We start from the raw sequence: 22295 nt of genomic DNA, 5'->3' as shown, positions 1-22295 counted from the left end.
CGAGGATTGTCGAAGTTGCTAACATTTACCAACTGGTAAAATTCACCAACTGGTAAAGCTACAAAAGGGTAAATCTTACGGCGGCGTAGTCTAACTATATTTGATACTAGTTTCTTTGTGGTATGAAACCACTAAATCGGTGAATATAATATTTAAGTGTATTTGTTTCTCGGTGATAACATATTAAAGTGTGAACTTGCTAAGAATACTCCTACATTAAAACTTGGAACAAATATCTTAGGAACAATTTGACATGGTGTTCGAAAAGAATCGCTTGTATTGTATTTCAGATGATTAAAAGAATTAGGTGCATCAATATTTACTATTAGTCGTAAATACAAATATAACTATTTGAATATACTATATGATTATATATTTAGCTGTTGCGTTATTACTGTTTAAGCCTTAATATAAAGTTAATCTTTAAAAACTTTAAATTGTCCCTCCTTATTCCTCCAGACAGGCATAAATATCAATTACAAAAGCCGCCAGCGCGGAATCATTGTAGTTTGCCCCATGTTTCTTTGTAACTCTTTATAATTATCGCTACTAAACATGGGGGTAAACGCTACCAAATTTGGTGCATTGGGATATCACTTAAATAATCGAAGAACAACTACTTAGGACTTGTAATTTAGTTTGTGCACGTGCTTATTGTGATTTACCTTGTCGTTCGGTAAATTTGGTCTTTGCATTTAAATCGAGGAATCAAATATTGCTAACTTTTAATCAGATTAATAGAGTTAATCGAAATGTGAAGACATCGATTGTGAGTCAGAATCCTGGTGTTAGTCAATGGCAGACTGAGGAATGAAGTCCGTCATTCCACTCTGAAGGATTAATTTTAGAAAAACACTGAGATGAGAAATAACCACTATTACTTTAGAGAAAATAGTTATTATTTAGCACACAATTACATTCAAAATTTGTGTGTCAGTTCAAAATGAAGGAAGTAAGAATTTCATTGTCAGTGGGTTTATTATTCGAAATCTAAGCTTAGACCATTTACCAAAAATCAAATGATAACGTACAACTAATTTGTGGTAAAGTTGAATTTACAAAAAATAATTATATCAGAAGCATCCCCATACTATGTATGGACGAGGACCTATAAACAGTACTCCTAACTGTTGAAGACATTAATAATAATGGCCCACAAATGGTTATTCAAAATTCACAGTTGGGTATGAGTGGTGACACACCAAACTTACAGATACCATACGGTCAACATGTTAATAGACAACGACCATACCAGGGTAGTGACGTAACACATAATAAACTAAAACCACAGACATATGACGGGTCTGATGATTTAGACGAATATTTATCCTCAATTTAATATTGTAGCTGAATTGAATAATTGGAGTTATACAACTAAATCGCTTTTCTTGCGAGTAGTATAGTAGGGGGTGCACGGGCGATCTTATGCGAGCTAGATAACGAGAAAAGACGTGATTTTGATTCTATTGTATATGTACTGCAAAAATCGTTATGGGTTCTGTCCACAAAGCAGAAATATTTCGCTCACATCTACAAAGTTAGAACACTTGGAGAAACTGAAACTAATTACCAGAGTTAGCACAGTCTTTAGGAAAGTAACTAGAAAAGCTTATCCGATGCTTCATCGAGGTCGTTTGATTATTAGCATTACATATTTGTCGATGCTATTACCCAGATACTACATTAAGATTGAGTATAGAGTAGGCCCAAATCCTATTAATGAAGGCAGAACGAATTGCAGTAAGTTATGTTCATAAGGAAGCTGATACAAGCAGGTGGCAGGAATCATTAAGAAATAATGCAAACTTGAGGTAAATTCAAACCGACAGAAAATTAATATTGTCTTATCAATATGAAAAATGTTAATACAGCTCAGGTATGACAATAACAAACCTAAAGCAATTTCATACTGCGGAATGAAAAAAACCAAAAATTTGCATAGTTTGATAACAGTTATAGGACCATACATTATCAAGGACGAGCGAAGATCATTTCATAATAGGCCCATGACAATGGTCCAAGCATTTAAGCAAAATAACTACTCGGGAAACGGGCGCGGCTCGAGTTTAAGGACCGAAAATTCAAACCCGGCCAGAGGTCCAAATCAGACACAATATAAATTGCTAATCAAAATTGACGAAAGATGATGGATATTTCTTGCTCTCTGCTCAGTTATATGATATTAAAGTTTTCTATGTTAGTTGATACAGGATCTAATGTTACAATTCTCCGTAAAAGTTTTTATGATAAAATTTCGGAGTGACAAGAACCGGAAAATAATACCAATTAACATGAGCGCTTACTACCTGCCACTGGTGAAAACGCGCTCCTTTTTATGGTAAAATTAAAGTCAATCATTACAATAGGTTCACAATGTTTCTAACAGCAATATTTTTCCTGCAGATATAAAAAAACCAGATGATATTGGGTATGGATTTCTTTAAAGCTAATCAATGTAAAGATTGATGTTGCAAAAACAGTATTATAACTTAATGGAGAAGATGTCTCTTGCTTTCATAGAGATGAAAAATGCGCGTTAGCTACGAGTTGTCGTAATTGGTGAAAGAAAATACAAATCCTATACCACCAGAAACCGAAAGTAATAGTGTTAGGGAAATCTAATGTCAACTATTCGTAATACAGTAGGAATTAATTGAACAAATGCTAGATTCTCTGAAAAGAGTGGTCTTTTGGTCGCAAAAAGCTCTTTTGATATGAAAGTGGAAACATACCAATACGAAGTGGTTAATTTAAATACCGAGAGCCTTGTACAGTTTATAAAATACCGTGGCTGCATTTTATGAAGCTGTGATGCAACCCAGATATTGTTAACGTGGAAACAGTAGGTGTCTGAGAGTATGATACAAAGATACCTAATTCATTTTAAAAGATGTCTTAGAGAAGGCCGTTGAAAATTTAACAAAATGCCGAGGCAGAAAAGGTTAAAGAATCTTTTGATATAAACATCAAAATGTGTCTCTCGAGATTCTGGTGATATTGGAAGAACACATATTGTTGAGCACACAATAGAAACAGGAAATGCTAGACCAAATAAAAAAAGCTCCTTATAGGGTTCCCCTGGCAAAACGTTTAGCCGCAGAAAAAAGAAATTAAGGAAATGGCTGACCAAAGTATTATAGAGCCTTCCCACAAGTGCCCTGGATAAAGTCCTGTGTTCATGGTTACGAAACCAAACGTGCAATAAGATTTTGTTTCGATTTTCGCAAACTTAATGAATTGTCTGTTAAAGATAGTCAACCATTACCAAGAATTGATGATACTTTAGATGCTTTTATCTGGGTCTGTCTGTTTTAGTACTCATTTGACTGCAAACTGGTTTGGCAGGTCCGGAATGTCAAACACTGATTAAACATAAAACAGCATTTCAGTTACAAGTGTGTAGGTTTTTATGTCAGTTTTCAGTAATGCATCTTTGTTTATTGTAACTCCCCTGCGACATTTTGAGAGATAATGAGAAAGAGTCTTAGCAGGTCTTACTTGGGAACCAATGTTTAGTATATCCTTGATAGAATATAATAAGCTATTTCTAAAACATTTGATAGATTTCATCTATCTAGTCTTGATGCTATATTCACACGCATGAAAAATGCAAATTTAAAACTTAGTCCCGAAAAGTGCTATTTTATTTCAAAAAACCAAGTTAGGTTCCTTGTCATTTAAATCAGTTCAAAAGGGAATTGCAAACTTATCCCCGAAAAATTGAAGATGTGCAAAAACTGGAAAACACCAAAGGAAACGTACGTGAGGTGCGTAGTTTCTTAGACTGTGTCTCTTACTATAGAAAATTTGTAAAATGCTTTTCGTCAATTGCTAAAACATTGCACAAAATTGACTGAAAAAGGTAAACGATTTCAATGGTCAGAGGCTTGTGAAACCTATTTCAAAATCTAAAACTTTGGATTGATAAATGCTCCAGTATTGTCAATATCAAAGTCTGATGGTATATATATCTTAGACGCTGTGTATGCAAGTGGGGTTGGTATCGGCTCTGTATTGCAGCAGATGCAAGATGGTGAAGAAAAAGTTATTTCATATTTTGAGTAAATGTCTTTCGAAAGAAGAAAGACGGTATTGTGTAACCAGAAGAGAGCTTCTTGCCGTGATATGTTCAGTGAAACATTATCACCATTTACTTATTTTGGACGTCATTTTTATAATAAGAAGCGTACCATGGCGCTTTAAGGGTGGTTAACCAATTTTTAAACAGCCAGAACGCCAGTGGCCAACGATGGCTAGAAGACGTTTGTCGATTTATGACTATGAGATAACACATAGAGTCTGTGTCGTAATTCATTCAAATGCTGATGCTTGTCCAGACGACCTTGTAGTCATAGTGGATGCCACTTACTGTGATAAAGCAGACGTCAGATATACAAAGCCAGTATACGAATTAGGTTTTGGATATGAAAATAGGCTAGAAGAGGGATAAGCACAAACATTTAATGTTGAAGTTAATGCTTCGTTAGAACTCAGTTAGAACAAGAGGAAGATCTGCTTAATAGAAGTAGTAGAAAGATTCTGAAAATCTTGGTGATTATTGATTTAGCAAATTAGCAAACCCGGCAAGTCAGCCCCTCTCGAGACGACTCAGGCCCCGGCGACCGATGCTTTTCATCCAAGCTGTTAATGTGATTCTCAAAGATCAAAGAGCAGTTGTTGGCTTCAGAAAGTCAGCTAAGAGTGTAAACATGCAGGACATTGAGACTGTTGCTGATGGATAGTGAAGTATCACAGAATGTGAAAAGTCAAATGGTCTGAGATAGTAAATGAACATCAAAGGAATATTCCTAAATGAAACATTGTATGGGATGGACATAAAGTCTCAGATCCCCCACATGTTTGGAATTAATACTGAATGTTAGTAACACAACCAGTTAGATAAATTCCGAATTTCGGTTGAATGGCAAATCTATTGCAGATTGTCCAAGAATACCAAGAAAAAAAATATAAGACCGAAAATAAATACTATAAATTGTGGTACCAAGATAATGAAAAACCTAAATGGTTCCGAAGTATCTCCAAGATCTGTGGAAGTTTAATATATTATGGAATCGATATGATTCCATTAAAATAGAAAATTGAGTTTGTATTACCATCTTGAAGAATTGATGGAATCTATTAATACCTAGTGTGTTGCCTAGATGTTAGTCAATGAGGTGTAATGGAGCTACACCAGTAGTCCTGAAGGTTACTTAGGGAACGGAAAAAACTAAGCTGAAATAAAGCAGCTTTTCTTTGGTTGAATTATCCAAAGATGTAAAAAAGTTGTGCAAACCTTACATGTGTGCGTCTCAGAAAAGTCCCCAAGAAAAAGCAAAAGCTGCTATGAACCAGGATCTAGTTAGGTGCCTTTAGAAAAGATGTGGTATAAATAACTGGACCTCTAATCTAAAAGCAATGAAGAAATAATATATACTTACATTCGACTACTTTACTAAATGATTGTAGCAATTCCATTGTTAAATCAAAAGGGCCCATACCTAGCCAAACAGCTTTGTTGAAAGTTGTTCTGTATCGGTTATACCTAAGCAACTTCACCCGCATCAACGTATTAATTTTGATGTCACGTATCCTTTTAGGAGATGTGTGAAATTCTGGGTCGGAAGAAGTAGAACTAACCGGTCTTTAAGGCCGCATCCGACGATTGGTTAAAAGAGACCAAAAACGAAAAAGCCTATGTGTCAAAATTTTGACAACAAATCACAGAAGACTGAATTAACATACTTACCGATTATTTCAATGCATATAATTCTTTCTGTACAAGAAATACAGGTTTTACACCATATGAGATGTTTGACGAAGAGATGACAATTACCTATTATCTAGCATTAGAACAACCTTAAAACATAAAAATTATCTGAAACTGACATAGCATTCTCTGCTTACGGAGAAATTAAATTAGTAACATGAGTTGCGCGAACAAACATATTTTATTGGCAAGCATCACAAAAACGTCTTTATCGACCACAGATTAAATCAAAATGCATTTAGTGGTGATTAGATTTGTTGTATAAACACCAAAGTTAAGCCGGTGTAAGTGTCAAAATTCATCAAGTGAGTGTGGTAGGAGCCAATATTGTTCCTCTTACAGGGGTTAACTGCTCAAAACTAAAGTGAGTAATATGAAGTGATAAAAATGAAATTAAATGTTTTTGAAAAGACTGAGTGTATAGTAGGAAAGTACATTTGTTAAAGGGTTACTGTGCTCAAGATGTGTTTGTTGTTTTGGTGATTTTTTTTAAGCACATAAACATGTATGATAGTAAACTGACAATAAATCAACGTTTTCAAGTATAAAGTCTTTAAAGATAAACATTTGTCGCGAATTATAAATTCTGTCATAGTAAATAACTATTGTTGTAAATATTTTCTAAGTTGTTATTAAGATATTATAGTGTATAATTTAATGTGGTAAGTGAATCAACTTAAGTACTTTAGCTTGGTTCACCTTTAAAGTTTTAATTGAACACATGTATTTTTTTTTAATTGTATTGTTGTTAACTTTAACTTTGAGAGAGAAAATGATTGTGACTGTAATGCTCATATGTTAAGTACTTTTGAGGAAATTATTCATTTTGAAAAATAACTTCACTGTTCCTAATATCTAGTTCATGTAGCCTAAAATAGTGTAAATATGTTTCTTTTTCTATTTTTATGACAATTTTAATTACAGTTAAGAAAAGTTAAAATGAATGGCTTAAGTATCTTACTTGAAGTTTTCTTAACTAAAGGTCCTTACTTGATGACATGTGAAGTCTTTAAGCTAATATTTTGAATTTGGTAAAAAATGTAATTGTTTTATTATTGTACTTGTTCTTCTAAGGAAATTTAAAACTAATATAATGTTTTGGGGACCAAAACTTAGATAGTGGGGGGCAATGTAACGATCGCACCTCAATGTAAAACAAATATTTATATTATCCCACCCACTTTCTTTTCCTTAGAAATATTGTTATGTATTTTAAATGTACTATGTATAATATTGTAGTACTATAATACTGTTCATGATGTATATTTGTAATATGTGTTGACATTTCATGTTGTTTTCAGGAAATAATTACTGTGCACCCTAATCTACGCTTTAAAAGTGACGTATTTTTATGCTTGAATTCGCCGCTATATATTTCAGCTAGAGCTGTCATTGATTCAGTGCAAAACATATCAACGATATATCGATATCAAGTAACTAAAATCAACGATACACCGATATATCAATAATATCCTATACTCACTTGTCTGTCATTCACTTTCATACCTGTTTCAATGATTTCAGTCAAAAACATGTTCTGTACAGTGTCTTGTCCACTGCATGATTTTTTCCAGACAATATTTTTTATCACCATTGCTATGAAATAATTCCACTATATAACAAAAGCATAACATTAGATATAAATAATTGTTTCTGCATATATTTTGGGTGAATTGTATAATTTCTAGACATTTAATTTATAAGTCAAAAGTATCGATTTTTTTAAATGTGTATCGATTATTGATCGACAAAAAAATATCAACGATACATCGATATTGTCGATATCGATGACAGCTCTAATTTCAGCAGATAATCGTGTCTTATTCATATATTCTTAAATGGTATTAAAAATTATTGATAAATATCAATAATATAACTGTTATTTTCACAAAATGTACCTTTAAAAACATGCAAAGTGCTTTTATAAGTTCAAAAATCCAGAAAAGAATTTGTGAATTTTGAGTTACTTCCTGGTTTATGTCCGCCATTTACATTTTCCTACTACGTCATCGCTGATGACGTCACATCTGACGAAATTTTCATATAAATACAGCGGCATTGTTATTTTTTTCGGGAATACCATTGACGAGGGTATTTCCGTGTGTCGCTCACCAACGAGAAAATAAATTCAATTGGTAAAATAACTATGGGCACAGAAGAGGTAAAGTTCCCTAAATCAACCAAAAAAAAAAAATGTGGTAATTCCTAAGTGTCTCCATCTCCAGTGTTTCAAAGTGTTTAAGTCTTGTGCTTTACCAATATTAACCATTCTTTTTAAAGTGTAAAGTTCGTTAAATTTACCTTGTTAGTTGGTGAAATTATAACCATTGAACCAACGTGTATTTCTCATAACTAATCTCTATCATGCGTATATTTCAAGTGCTAATTTATTAATGTGTACAATTGTTCAAAGATGTTGATAAACTGTGACGAGGATTGTCGAAGTTGCTAACATTTACCAAACTGGTAAAATTCACCAACTGTAAAAGCTACAAAAGGGTAAATCTTACGGCGTAGTCTAACTATATTTGATACTAGTTTCTTTGCTGGTATGAAACCACTAAATCGGTGAATATAATATTTAAGTGTATTGTTTCTCGGTGATAACATATTAAAAAGTGTGAACTTGCTAAGAAGACTCCTACATTAAAACTTGGAACAAATATCTTAGGAACAATTTGACATTTGTGTTCGAAAAGAATTCGTTGTATTTATTCAGATGAATTAAAAGAATTAGGGTGCACAATATTACTATTTGTCGTAAATACAAATAAACATTTTTTAATAACTATATGATGTAATATTATTAGCTGTTCGTTATTACTGTTTAATGCCTTAAATAAAGTTAATCGTTAAACTTTAAATTGCCTCCGTTATTCCTTGCCAGACAGGCAGTAAATATCAATTTACCAAAAAGCCGGGCCCAGGCGAACTCACGTAGTTTGCCCCCATGTGTTCTTTGTAACTCTTATAAATTATCGCTACCTAAACAGGGGGGTAACGCTACAACACCAAAAAAAATCAATTTTGATTTAATTGCAATAAAATCCGGATACATATGTTTACCTTTTTCACATGGCGATCCTTCCCAGCCAGGTAAGCATCCATCAAGACACGATCCATTAATATGATGACAGTCTGAGTAAACGCTTGCACAATTAACGCTACATGTGGACGAGCAGTTGAATCCATAATAGCCTCTAGGACACTCTGTACAAATAAATAAATAAATCTAAATAAATAAATAAATAAGAAAATGTATAATAATGCATCCATTTGTTTGAGTTAAACGGAATACTAATAAAAATGCTGGAATTGTATGAATAAGAAGTATTATTTTGTCATTTAAAGACAACCTATCTTCTTAATTGTTTTGTTTCAATGATTATTATGGATGAACATGTTTTACAAACAGATGTTGTTAGATTTAATAATCGATAATTTTGACAATAATTTCGGATCTAAATTGCAACAAGTCCTTTTGGTTATTTACAAAAATATACACACAAGCTTGCAATGAAATGTGAGAAAAATCTTTTTTTACTTCTGTGACATTTGTCGTCTGTAAAACCAGGGCTACAGCCTCTCTCGCAGTGTCCGTCTGTTTTCCTGCACGCGTCTCCATGGTTACAGTTGCCGCTGCATTCGAGCGTGCAGTTCTCACCATACGTACCATTGGGACATTCTAAATTTTAACCATAATATGAGTGTTAATTTTGTTTGCCAAACAACTTCACTTTTACATCATGTAAATACATAAAAATGCTACGTATTTATTTCATTCCCAGTTACAGTCACACTATAAGAGGAGATAACCTTTGTAACCGGAAGTAACTTACCACTCTCTATTTGAGAAATCCTAATATTTTTATGAAAAAATAAAAAAATAAATAAAAAAACGTGGAAATGCCGAAATTAGACAAAGGTTTTTATGGGGGAAAGAACGACAACAAAAACAACAAAAAAAAACAAAAAAAAACAATAAACATCAACATTGACACATGTAAGGCCTATAAATGTTTATTTGTACATGTACTGACTGTTTAAGCTATTGAACAGATATTTACAGACACTTAATATATACATTTACATGAATCCATGTATTGTTTATGTACATGTATAATAAACAGTTATCTGTATTGTAGTACTTAATCGGTATGAATCATAAACGAAAGTAATAAATATTTTAAAGTATTTCCGTGATGGATTCACGATTTTATCACTTTATCTATATCGTCGTGCAATCGAATTAATTTTAAAGGTCGTAACTTTAATCAGCAGCTTAGAAACCAACACAATTATCTATAGACTTCATAACACTAAAAGCTCCAAACAATTTTTACGAGACAACATAATTTATTAGACATTCTTATCGTGAATATTATATACTTGTATGCGAATCTTTGCTCAGAATCCGCAGCTGTCTCAGTCAGGTTACATGCGTTATCTTAAAATCTAGCGATTTTAAAAAGAAATTAAATTCTCAAAATCAATTGGAAGATACAGTCAAACCTCTGTAAAAGATCACCTTTGGATAAAGACGACCCTGTAAATAAAGGCCATTATCTTACAACCTTTCGTTGAAAATTTATAATAAATAGAACCGAGAAAGCTTCAAATAAAGACCATTTTCTGTAAAGGTGATGTTTGTTTTTTCAAACGGATGGCCCCTAGTTACAGGTTTGACTATAGTTTAAAAAAAAAAAAAACATAAATCAAATCTTATGTTTCCAAACGATGCACGATAATTATGATTGTCATTGATATACAATTACTTAGCATATATATTACTTTTGCTATAACTACAAAATATTTAACGCTACTCGGTGAAATATAAATTATATACAAACGGTAGATAAAGTTGTATTAATTATATTTTCACATTTCATACCAGTATCACACAAATGCGTATCCAAGGTACCATTTTGACATCCGGATTTACAATATCCGGTTAGTACATCACATGGCTGAAAATCTTTGCAGCGTCCACACTGGAGTGTGCATTGTTCTCCCCAATGAGTTTCGTCACAATCTTTAAGAATATGTTAGCTCTATTTCAGATAAAGCAATACAATATAAAATAGTTATATCTATCAAAAAATTATAGTTCAAGGTATATACATACATGTTTGTATAAAGAACAAAATATGCATGAATATTGAAAATGTATCACCTGAGGTTTTTTCTAGAATTCGCTGAATACCCCGGTACTTATGATGCATTTTTAAAGTCGGGAAATTTATTAATGGAAACTTCAACTTCTCTACAAATTTAAATTAAAGGAGTAAAACTAAAAACACATCAAAATCATGAAAATAGATTTATTTAACACTATGATTCATTATGCGCTGTACATCTGACAAGCGCAATATTAACCATAACAAAGGCCAAAAAAATATTTTGGGATTCAAAGTGACGTCCTCCACTACTGTTTCATTCTGAATGCTAATTTCGTGAATATGTTAGGAATTCCCCAAAAAGCATCCCAAACTCCTCATCGTTTTCTGTTAACACAGTATCAAAACTGCCTACATATAAATGTAACTTTCAATTGTTTTTTATCTATCAAGAATTCACATTTTTAAAAGTTTTACAGTTAAAAACCCGTTCTGTGAAAATTATCCTACAGTATTGATTTAAGGGATACAAGTTTTATGTTATAGCGATTTTGATATAAAATGTAGATTAGAATATACAGGACTCTCATTTAGTGATCATGCAATTTTCAATAATTTTTCATTCTTGACATTCAATTAAAAACAAACCTGCTTTTCAATATCAATATATCTTTAGTCTGAATTCATGACGTCATATCATCATCATCATCTTCAGTAATCGCCTCACTGTTCATAGAGCATAGTCGCGATGAAACTAAAACTATGTACATGCGCAGCAATTGGTTTCCTCTTTACAGTTAAAAATTGTCTATTTACATCTTTTTAAAATCTGGTAAAAACTGGCAATGTGTCTAGTTGGCGGTTGTGTGTTTTGTCAGCGCCAACTTGAACCCCTCCAATGTTGGTTTCTCAACAACTTGTATGGGTAGGCGATTCCAGAGGATGATGGTGGCCGGAAAGAAGCTGTTCTTGTACACAGACTTCTTACAAGTGAGCTGGCTGAGTTGTTGTTGGTTTGCTTTTGATGTTCTTGCATTACGTAGCGGGGGATCTGGTGTGACATCTGCAAGGTCATGCTTGATCTTGTAGAGCATGGTGACTCTTGCCATGTCTCTTCTCTTCTGTAGAGTGGTCCAGTGTAGTGAGTTCACCATCTCTGTGACACTGCTCTGGCGTGAGAAGTCGTTCTTGACAAACCGTGCTGCTCTTCTTTGTACCATCTCTAGTTGGTTGATGTGGCTGTCAGCAGCAGGTGACCATACAGAGGAGGCATACTCAACGCTTGACCGTACGTAGGTGTTGTAGGCTTTGGCATCTGGTGGGCTTGACCGGATGTTTCGGCGCAGGAAAGCTAGGATTGAGTTGGCTTTTTTCGTTATATTGTCGATGTGGCATTTCCTAGATAGGTCTGGTGTGATGGTGACTCCAAGATACTTGGCCTGGTTGGTTACGTTGAGGGTTGCCTGGTGTATTTTGTATGGGAAGATAATGGGGTTCCTCTTGGTGGTAATTCGGATGACCTCACATTTGGCAGCATTGAACACCATTTGCCATTCCTTCTCCCAGACTTGGAGACTGTCTGTCAAGGTCGTCTTGTAGGGCACGAGCATCCTCCTGGCTCTTGATCGTCCTATCGAGGAGACAGTCATCAGCAAACATTCCAGTCCTCGACTTTACCCTAGAGGGTAGGTCGTTGATGAAAGCGAAGAGCAGAGGACCTAAGACGCTGTCCTGGGGCACTCCGGAGGTGACAGGGGATGTGTGGGAGTGTGAGCCTTCCAGGACCACGCGCTGCGTTCTGCCAAAGAGGAATCCTTGGACCCATTTTAATGTGTTGCCTCTGACCCAATAATTGTCTAGTTTCATCAGCAGTCGTGTGTGTGAGACCTTGTCGAATGCTTTGCTGAAATCGAGCAGGATAGCATCTATTTGTTCATTTTTGTCAAGTCCTTTGACAAGGTTGTTCACAGTGGTGAGTTGTGTGATTCACAGGAGCGACGGCGTCGGAAGCCATGCTGGGAGTCAGACAGTATGTTGTTGTTGTTGTCCAAATGAGCCATGATGTTGCTAAAATGATATGTTCCAGGATCTAACAGGAGATTGATGTGAGAGAGATAGGTCTGTAGTTGGATGGTTTAGATCTGTTTCCTTTCTTGAAGATTGGGGAGACATCAGCTGTTTTCCAGTCAGCTGGGAGTGTTCCACTGTCTAGAGAAAGCTGGTAGATTCTGGTCATGCCTGGGGCCAGTTCCTTGGCACAGAGTTTGAGGAGTCTGGTGGGAACTTTAATTGGGCCTGCAGCTTTGCGTGGTTTACTGAAATCGAGCAGTAATGTGGCTCATATCTGAGATATGGCGTTTTGGAAGTTGTCTGAGTCATCTTCCTTAGTGAAGACAGAGGTGAACTGGTCATTAAGTATGTCAGCTTTCTGTTTGCTTCCACTGGAGGTTATCCCGTCTTTCTTCAAGGGTGCTACTCCAAAGTTTTCTTTTTTCCTGGATTTGATATACTGCCAGAAGACTTTGGGGTTTTCATGGTCCTCACTCAGCATTGACGCAACATGGTGGTCATGTGCACGCCTACATGTCAGCTGGGCTTGGCGCTTGATAGTTATGTATCTGTCCCAGTCATGTTGGGTGTTGGATCGCCTTGCACGCTTGAACCAGCGTGTCTTCTTTCGTGTGATACGTCTGATGTCTCTGGTAACCCAGGGTTGGTTGTATCTTTGTGATGTCTGTCTTGCTGGCACCTCCTCTGCAGCTATAAGTGTGCATCCGTGCTTAAAAGTGTCCAGCAATCTTCAATGTGTGTGTTAGTTAGGTTTAGGATGGTGTCAGAGAGTTTACTGCATTTCTTTTTCATATTATCAATGTTAGCCTTACCCCACATGAGTAGAGTGTGTTTAGGTGGTTTGAGGCGGGGGCACTAATGTTCGTGTCGATAAAGACTGCATGGTGGTTGCTGATGCCGGGCATGGGGGAGCATTGGTTGACAAGATCTGGTCGGTTGGAGAAGAACAAGTCAAGGATGTTGTTGCCCCTGGTGTGGAAATCTATCATCTGGGTTAAGCCAAGGTATATATAATAGTATGAATGTTTGTGGCAATGTGTCCCATTAAAACGCAACTAGACCTATCACTGAAGGTGATTAATACCCCCACCAGCAACTTTGACTTAAGTTTTTGAAAAATAAGTTGTCTGAAGAAAAATTGGAACTCAACCTTTATAATGGTGTTTTAACTGTATACAAAGAATTATTTTAATTAATAGTAATTCCAACCAGAATCTTCATATAAACTTGCTATACATCCAGTTTGATTACAATATCTCCTTCCTAACTCATATAAGTATATGATATTATCCAAAAAACATTTTTTCAATTTATAGTAACAGTGACCTTGACCCTAGGAGGTCCAAATGCAATACAAACCAGGGTCTTCATATAAACTTGCTATACACCAAGTTTGATTACAATATTTCATTCCTATCACTAGTTATTGACCGGAAACCATTTTATTATATTTGGTAACGATGACCTTGACAATGACCTCAGGGGCTCCAAATGCAATACCAACTGAGGTCTTCACAATAGCTTGCTTTACACCAAGTTTGATAACAATATCTCATTCCTAACTTTAGTACTTGTCCGGAAACCATTTTTCTATTTTTAGTTACGGTGACCTTGACCTTGACCCAAGGGGCCCAAATGCAATACCAACCGGGTCCATATAAGGTTACTATATACCAAGTTTGATTACAATACCTCATTCCAAACTCTAGTTACATCCGGAAACCATGAAGAGGACCGACCGACTCACCGACCAACCGACCGACCGAACAACCGACAAGCTGATTCCTATATACTCCCATTATGCATCGTTTGTATGGGTATAAGTATCTTAACAACAGTCATATTCATTTGTTTAACGTCTGCGAAATAAATGTGTTGAGACATTGGGCAATTAGATAATTGTAACTTACTATTTATACACTCTAATCCTGGACCGGTCCATCGTCCTTCGCAACCGGAAGTACATACTCCAGTTACTCTGTCTTCAATTGTCTTGCAATGACATTCTGTTAAACAGTTAAACCCGCATTTTCCTACCGAGCATTCTGAAAAAATTTACCATACTAACTATGAAACAATTGCAGCCTCCCACTCCATTTTAGAATTATAATTAAACAGAATAAAATTGATTTGCATTTTTTATTAACACAAAATTATCTACATTTTATAATTCGAAAACTGCCGAGAACAAGTGGATGAATCTGTTCACTTCTAATATTATTATTACTTTTATTTTATTATTATTATTATTATTATTATTATTATTATTATTATTATTATTATTATTATTATTATTATTATTATTATTATCATTATCATTATTAATACTCATATTTTGTAACTTACATTTCATTTAATCAACTAACTAAACAACATAACATAATCGTGATATTGGCTGTGATAGAAAATAATTTTTCCGTGATGTTGCCGTCACGGACATCACGGGATTTAGTACATCTGCACGTAATGCAACATTCATTGTGTTTATTGTGTTTATGTGTACACTATCATTAAACAACTCACGCCTACCCTTATTTGAAAATTTTATGTTATTATAAAATAGCACAACCCATTCTTTACGAATTTACAGGTTAGATATATTTAATAAACTTGAAACTTGAAAAATTCAAGATCCTGTATGTTGTAATTAACGCTGTTACAACACTTAAGTGAAATTTTATACACTGTATTATTATATGCTTCAAACATCGAAGACTATTTAAAATATGTTCTGCAAATATTTTTCCTTATTATATGTAATCATTTAAATATATGCATTCATTTCTTATTGAAAAAATGACTAAGACTTTATAGAAAATAAATTTCTAATTACCTCCCTTTATTAACATGAAAAGTAAATTCGGTAATATCTTTACAAATAATGCTTTTTGGAACTTATAATATTATTAATATTCATTTGAGCATCATATTTATGATAAAATATCATTAAAAAATTGTGTTACAGGATCTTTAATAACTATAATAATTTAATATATAAAAAATTACCTCCGTATATTTCGAGCTCACAGATTACTGTTGCATCCCGATTTTTAGGTCTCTGTAGTTTGACAAATTGTCCTGTCGCGTGCATTGAAACTTCAAGATTTGGTGGATATTTACTAGTATCCGAGTATGCCAACACTGCGTCCGTCTGTTCCGTTGTATTTGAAACATATATTTTATAGTCCTGTATTCGTTCTGAATAAATAGGCATAAAAAGAATGATATACAAGAGTCTCAGTTAGTAAAGCAATTTTCATAACATATAAAATTACTTCATGTCTGCTGGTACCTCAAAACTGTTTGATTCATTATCAGTCTACATGGTCTATGTGCATGTTAAAATTAATTGAATAGAAATACTTTATTATGTTGTTTTTTGTTGTTGTTTTTTTATCAACATATCAAAATAGAATGGTTCTAACTATATCATTTATGATTACAATATGCACATATGCAATATTATACTGGTGTGACTGGACAAAGTTTTAATCTATCGTCGCTTGAAAAACTTTTTGTTCTAAGTGCCAATTTATTGTTTTTTAGAAAAAAGCATGTATTGCATAACTTTTTTATTTATTTCGGATTTTGAAAATTTAAAAACTACTAAACGTGATGCCGAGAGAACATCTCAATATCGTAAAAAATGTGTGGATTTTAATATTTCCTTGCTTAAAAACCTAAAAAAACATTTGGAGATAGAACAGTCCTTGTAATTTATTTTCAAAAATTGTTAAAATCAGAGTGTTCAATGTGACTAAGAACATTATGTCTTTTAAGTTGAATTGATTTATATCATATAAAACAGTATGTTTTATCTTTAAAGGGCTGCCAAAAATGCTCTCGGCTAATTATCCCTTTATTTTATTAGTTTACTTTGACACTACACTATTTCTTAGATAATAAATGAACTATGACATTCGAAATCTTATTAAAATCCTTAAGTCAATTACATTATTAAATGACATTTAAACAAATAATTTAATTAAATAAAGATAAAATACCCACATAAATTTTGTAGGCATTTTATCTTTTTTTTATAACTTTGGCCACATTCAAAGTGATTCAATGTCTGGAAAAAGAAATTTATAGTCGCAAACGGGAATAGAAAACTTTCAAATCTTCTAGAATGCTGGAAAAATCTTTCAAGATTTTTTTATGAAAATTCAATAGATGGTCAAATTCAAATTCCTTCCAAAAGTATGAAATAGTAATAATTATTTTGTTATGCGCTTTACACGTTCTGTTTATGTTGGTAAGAAGTTCTTCTGAAGGTATGTAAAAATGTTTCTATAACTTAAGTAGGCAATGAAAACATATCTGCTAGAAAAGACCTTAAAGGTGGAACAGGCATGACTTATCTTTTGAAAAAGGTCATATTTAAAGATTGTTCGTGTACAAAAACATTACAAACATAATGCTATATAAATAGTCATTTAGAAATTCAAAGTCAAATTACAAGACAAACAAAATATACGTATAAGAATATTTTTCATACTTCTGTCTTTGGTATAAAATGTGTCTACTTTAAAGCAATTTATTAGTATATAACATAACGCATTCGAAAACATATATTATATGTAAACGTATAATATATATAAATTTTCTTAAAGACCTTTTTTTGGCCAGAAATGCTTTTATGTTAATCTCTCAAAAGCCTGATATTTGGAGTTATGTTATAGTTTCCAAAATATTCCATATTGGTTAGTAACCTAAACCATCTTATGCCTTTGTTTCATATTGGCAATGAGTACAGTCAATTTTTTAAACTCATATGTGTCTGTTACAAAGATTGAGAAATAATGTGCCTTTACTTAAAGAAGCTTTAGAACATATAACAAATGTTCTTTTTTACAAATTTGTTTGATGAAATTGTATGATCACAGTTGTTTCTATCCGAAAATACACATCCGAAACCACTGTCAAATCATGATCAGTTTTGCTTGTTGTTTAATCACATGCAGTAAATTTACAAGACTTAATACTAAAATGTCAATGATTGGGGGGAATAAATGAATACATAATATCATTTAATACTTATATTAAATGAAATAAACAACAAACCAAAAATGTTTCGTCCAACATGGCGGGTGTCCTGCTATCACGTGATTTTTTGCTATGTTTTGATACGATAATTTTGGATTTAGAACAGTATTTTGCATATATCCCACAGGTCACGTGACATTTATCGATGATATGATTAGTCCAGTAAGTTAGAACAGTCTATTTATCAAGGCATAGTAAATTTGTGGAGATAGAACAGGATGGTTTCGTTGTAATTTATTTATAAAGCTCTAAAGCACTAATATAACATGCCAAGGAGATAGAACAGTCCATTCCGGACAAAATTGTGTATTTAACTTGTTTCTGGAAAATTTGGAGATAGAACATTACAGTTTTCAAGCGACGCTATTTCCATAACCATAACTATATTTTTCTAAAATTCAAATATTATAAGAAATGACTTATGAGTTAAACTATTTACTTTCCTATTTCAAATAAAATGCATATTTGCATTGAAAAGCTTATATTAACACTGCGAAAAAGACATGGATATACGGAAGTGTACGGAATTCCGTATATCATTAATATACGTGTAAGAATACGGGAAACTTGAAATACGGAGATGTACGGGACCGTATATTATATCAGTCCGTATATGACTAGTATACGAACTCCGTACACTCGTAATATACGGGAATTTTGATGTACGAAGTCCGTATTTTACTAATATACGGAATTATAATGACAAGTCCGTATATTACTAAAATACGAAATTCCGTATTCGTGCAAATACAGATTCTGTTTATAGAAATAGCGAATGATACCGTCAGTGCACAGAACGTGTAAGAGATCCACCTGTAGCATGCAGACGCGAAATTCTAGCTCAATACCGCTGTGTAATAGCGAATACTTTACAATTGCGATTGACGATTAGATAGTACGTTTTTGTATTTTGCATCTCTGGTGAATCATGTTATTTTGTAATTTCTTTTTCATTATCATTATATTAATTTGTAATGATGAGCCAAACATGAGAAAATGATAAATTTGAAATTGTGATGTTCAAAACATGAATTAATTATATTAAAATCGTGAATCTGTGAAGTTGAAATCGTGAAAGTTAAAATAATTGTGAAATCTCGAAGATAAATTCGGGATTGTCCACACATCATTTAAATTTTACGTTAATATATCTCCTACAAAAAAATATGCTATACATAATATAATACATGTACTTGCATATGTAAATAAAAATCAACAATGATATCTCATTCATTCATTCATTCATTCATTCATTTATTCATTCATTCATTCATTCATCTTCATTAATCATTCATTTATTTGTTCATTCATTCATCCATCCATCATTCATTCATTCACTGAATCAATCAACCAATCATTCATTCATTCATTCATTCATTCATTTATTTATTCATTCATTCATTCATTCATTCTTTCTTTCATTCATTCATTCATTCATTCATTCATTCATTCATCCATCCATACATCATTCATTCATTCATTCATTCGTTCACTGAATCAATCAACCATTCATTTATTCATACATTCATTCATCACTCATTTATTCTTAAATTTATTTATTTATTTATTTATTTAATCTTTTATTTCAGGAAACATAAAGATTTGCGTTTTGCATAGAAATCTTATGATTTTCCGAATTCCCCAATTTTGATTCTTTCCGCGCGGTCTCATTTATGACATAATATTGTGTAATAGCCACGTGCTGTATTGCGATAATCGAAGCCAATACTGATTAAGCCGGATATTGATCCGGATATTGATCATAAACGCAGCAGGTTATAACGAGTGTCGGTTTTCTCTGATTACGTAAGTTAGCGCAATTGGTGTTGAATGTCTTAACGATATTTTTTACTGTTTATTTCTAACATAATTCATGTACGAAATAAAGGAATTAAATTGTGATCTCATAATCGAGTCTCTATGTGATTTTGTTCCAGATATTATAAAGACTCGAACCTGACATGTTAAAATGAAACAGACATAGCTGCTGTATTCTTTCTAATATTTTTGCAGCGTCGTGTTGTTGTTGTTGTTGTTGTTATCCTTTTATCTGGCGGAATTCGTCATTTAAACAAGACACAATTAAGATTTATCTTAAAGTAAATTTTGAAGTACCCTGCTGCCAGGTCCAATTATATTTAAGTTAACAAGCTAGAATCAGATGGATGTCACTGGGGTGTATGTACATGTATTGTTGATAGATGATGTCAAATTATTCGAAATAGCATTTCTTGAAAAATATCATCATCATCTCCCGAGTTTTCTCGTCTCCCATCAGCCGTGTTTCTGCATAAACGGTGACTTGAACAGGACAGGGGAACATGGCCGTACTATGTAAATTAACATTTGTAACCTGGTTAAAATAAAATTATGTATCTTTGAAACAGTTTTTGTATGAGTAAATTTCTGTTAAAAAAAATTATCGTAGTTTGTTTAAAAAAAAATCATGTTAAGAACATACAAAATTATATATTGATAGTAAAATTACTTTTTAAATTGGACTTTCGAATTTTTACCGATACTCCAAATATTCATATACTGATAAAGTTTAATTTCAATTATGAAATCGTCAGATAATGTGAATTAATGGATCTTTATATTTCATTTAAGTAAGTAAGTAAATAAGTAAGTAATTTTTTTATTATAATGACATGTGTTAACTTATCTTACAAATCTTATTTTACAACATATCAAATATACCCGGCCCAATGGGCCTATAAATCACCTCCAATAAACATAAAATATTTACATAAAGTCATAAGTGATTATATGAGCCGTGTCATGACAAAACCAACATAATGGGTTTGCGACTAGCATGGATCCAGACCAGCCTGCGCCTCCGCGCAGTCTGATCAGGATCCATGCTGTTCGCTGTCAGTTTCTCTACTTGTAATAGGGTTGGTAAGCGAACAGCATGGATCCTGATCAGACTGCGCGGATGCGCAGGCTGGTCTGGACCCATGCTGGTCGCAAACCCATTATGTTGGTTTTTGTCATGACGCGGCTCATTATAAACAAACTCATTTGTAAAAATCGTAGATATAACGTAATAGAAGTATTGTATATAATCATCGTGTAATAAATAGTTCATAAGATATGTGATTTATTCTATAACTGTATCTATAAATGCTTTGTCGTATTTCATAGAGTGAGAGAAATGTGCAGTCTGACCGAAACTTGAACCGGGGACTCCGATTGAGCTATTCGGCCGCTTACAAATCTTTTCCTGAACAGTGGCATAATCCCCTGCTTTATTAAAATTCACAGATTTACAAGCAATATGCGAACTAAAACTCTTAAGCTATATGCAGCCATGGTGCTATCCGACCATTTTCTCCTCTAAATAGTGAACAGTTCTGAACCGTGACACATATGTCAATATTGTTCATGTACTAAAGTCAATAATAATTACAATTTTCAATGAGTATTTCATGTAATGTATATATGTATATATCAATTATGATAACAGTTGCAGAATTACATGTGAATATGTATATATTATTTTGTAAGTTTTAAGATAATACATAATACATGTGAATTTGTGAATGTTATTTTGTTTGTGTTAAGATTGTTATTACTATACGTCAACATTCTTTGGCAGTGTGTAATCAAATAACGTTGAGTGTAATGTACCTGGTAAGAGACTTGTTAGTTATATATAAATTTTGATATTATATGTGTACCTATGTGAAAAATTTGGCAGGTAGTTTCTTTATCAATCAAATCGATCATCTCCAAACATTTGATGATTGTCGATATAATGTATATATGTTGAAGTCATACACTGTTGGTTATTTTGTATGTTTTGTGTCCTCATTGGCTTTAAATCATATTTGAATGAAATAACGTGTCTGCTGCATAATAGAAACTGGGATATAATATGAATTAAGTCCCAAACAGGACAGTTATTCCATTAGAGCAGATAATGAATAAAAATGTATATTTTAATATAAGTACTGAGCTTTCAATACACATTGTCACAAAGTGAAAGTACGTTTGTAAAATCTTGCATTATATTTTCACGCCGAACCTCATTTTTACTCTATATTCATTGTTGTGAGATTGCATCATCTTTTTGTTCAATTTAGAGTTTTCGGGTGAAATTATTATTTAGAGTATTTTTATGGTTTGCATAAATTTCCATGTCTCAATTTAAACATTTTGCCGTTTATTTCACAAAAATCCTTTCAGTAATAAGAAAGTTACATTTTTGTTTTATGAACCAGATATATGTATTATGTCTGTATTTGAAGGACGGGCCTTTATTTTACATTACTATTTTTCCCCCCCCA

The 22295-nt window shown here is 33.1% G+C and overlaps 1 protein-coding gene across 1 annotated transcript in view; it reads right to left on the bottom strand.

Moving 5' to 3' along the window:
• LOC132758569 (multiple epidermal growth factor-like domains protein 10) overlaps positions 1–16139 on the bottom strand; it is a gene marked incomplete at its 3' end in the record, with an annotated part of 32378 nt that extends 16239 nt beyond the window's left edge. Inside the window, exons 1-5 of the mRNA XM_060750245.1 lie at positions 15964–16139; positions 14868–15002; positions 10662–10802; positions 9315–9455; positions 8837–8980 (exon numbers count right to left, since the gene is read on the bottom strand). Coding sequence (XP_060606228.1) covers positions 8837–8980; positions 9315–9455; positions 10662–10802; positions 14868–15002; positions 15964–16048 — 646 coding nt within the window. The remainder of the gene's footprint in view (positions 1–8836; positions 8981–9314; positions 9456–10661; positions 10803–14867; positions 15003–15963) is intronic.
• Positions 16140–22295: the final 6156 nt, after the last annotated feature.

Source organism: Ruditapes philippinarum, unplaced genomic scaffold (assembly GCF_026571515.1).
Source record: "Ruditapes philippinarum isolate M1 unplaced genomic scaffold, ASM2657151v2 ctg16205_1_1_1_1, whole genome shotgun sequence".
In the NCBI taxonomy this organism is placed as follows: Eukaryota; Metazoa; Mollusca; class Bivalvia; order Venerida; family Veneridae; genus Ruditapes; species Ruditapes philippinarum.
Note: the sequence above shows the minus strand (reverse complement) of the source record. Positions and strands in the feature narration are given on the sequence as shown.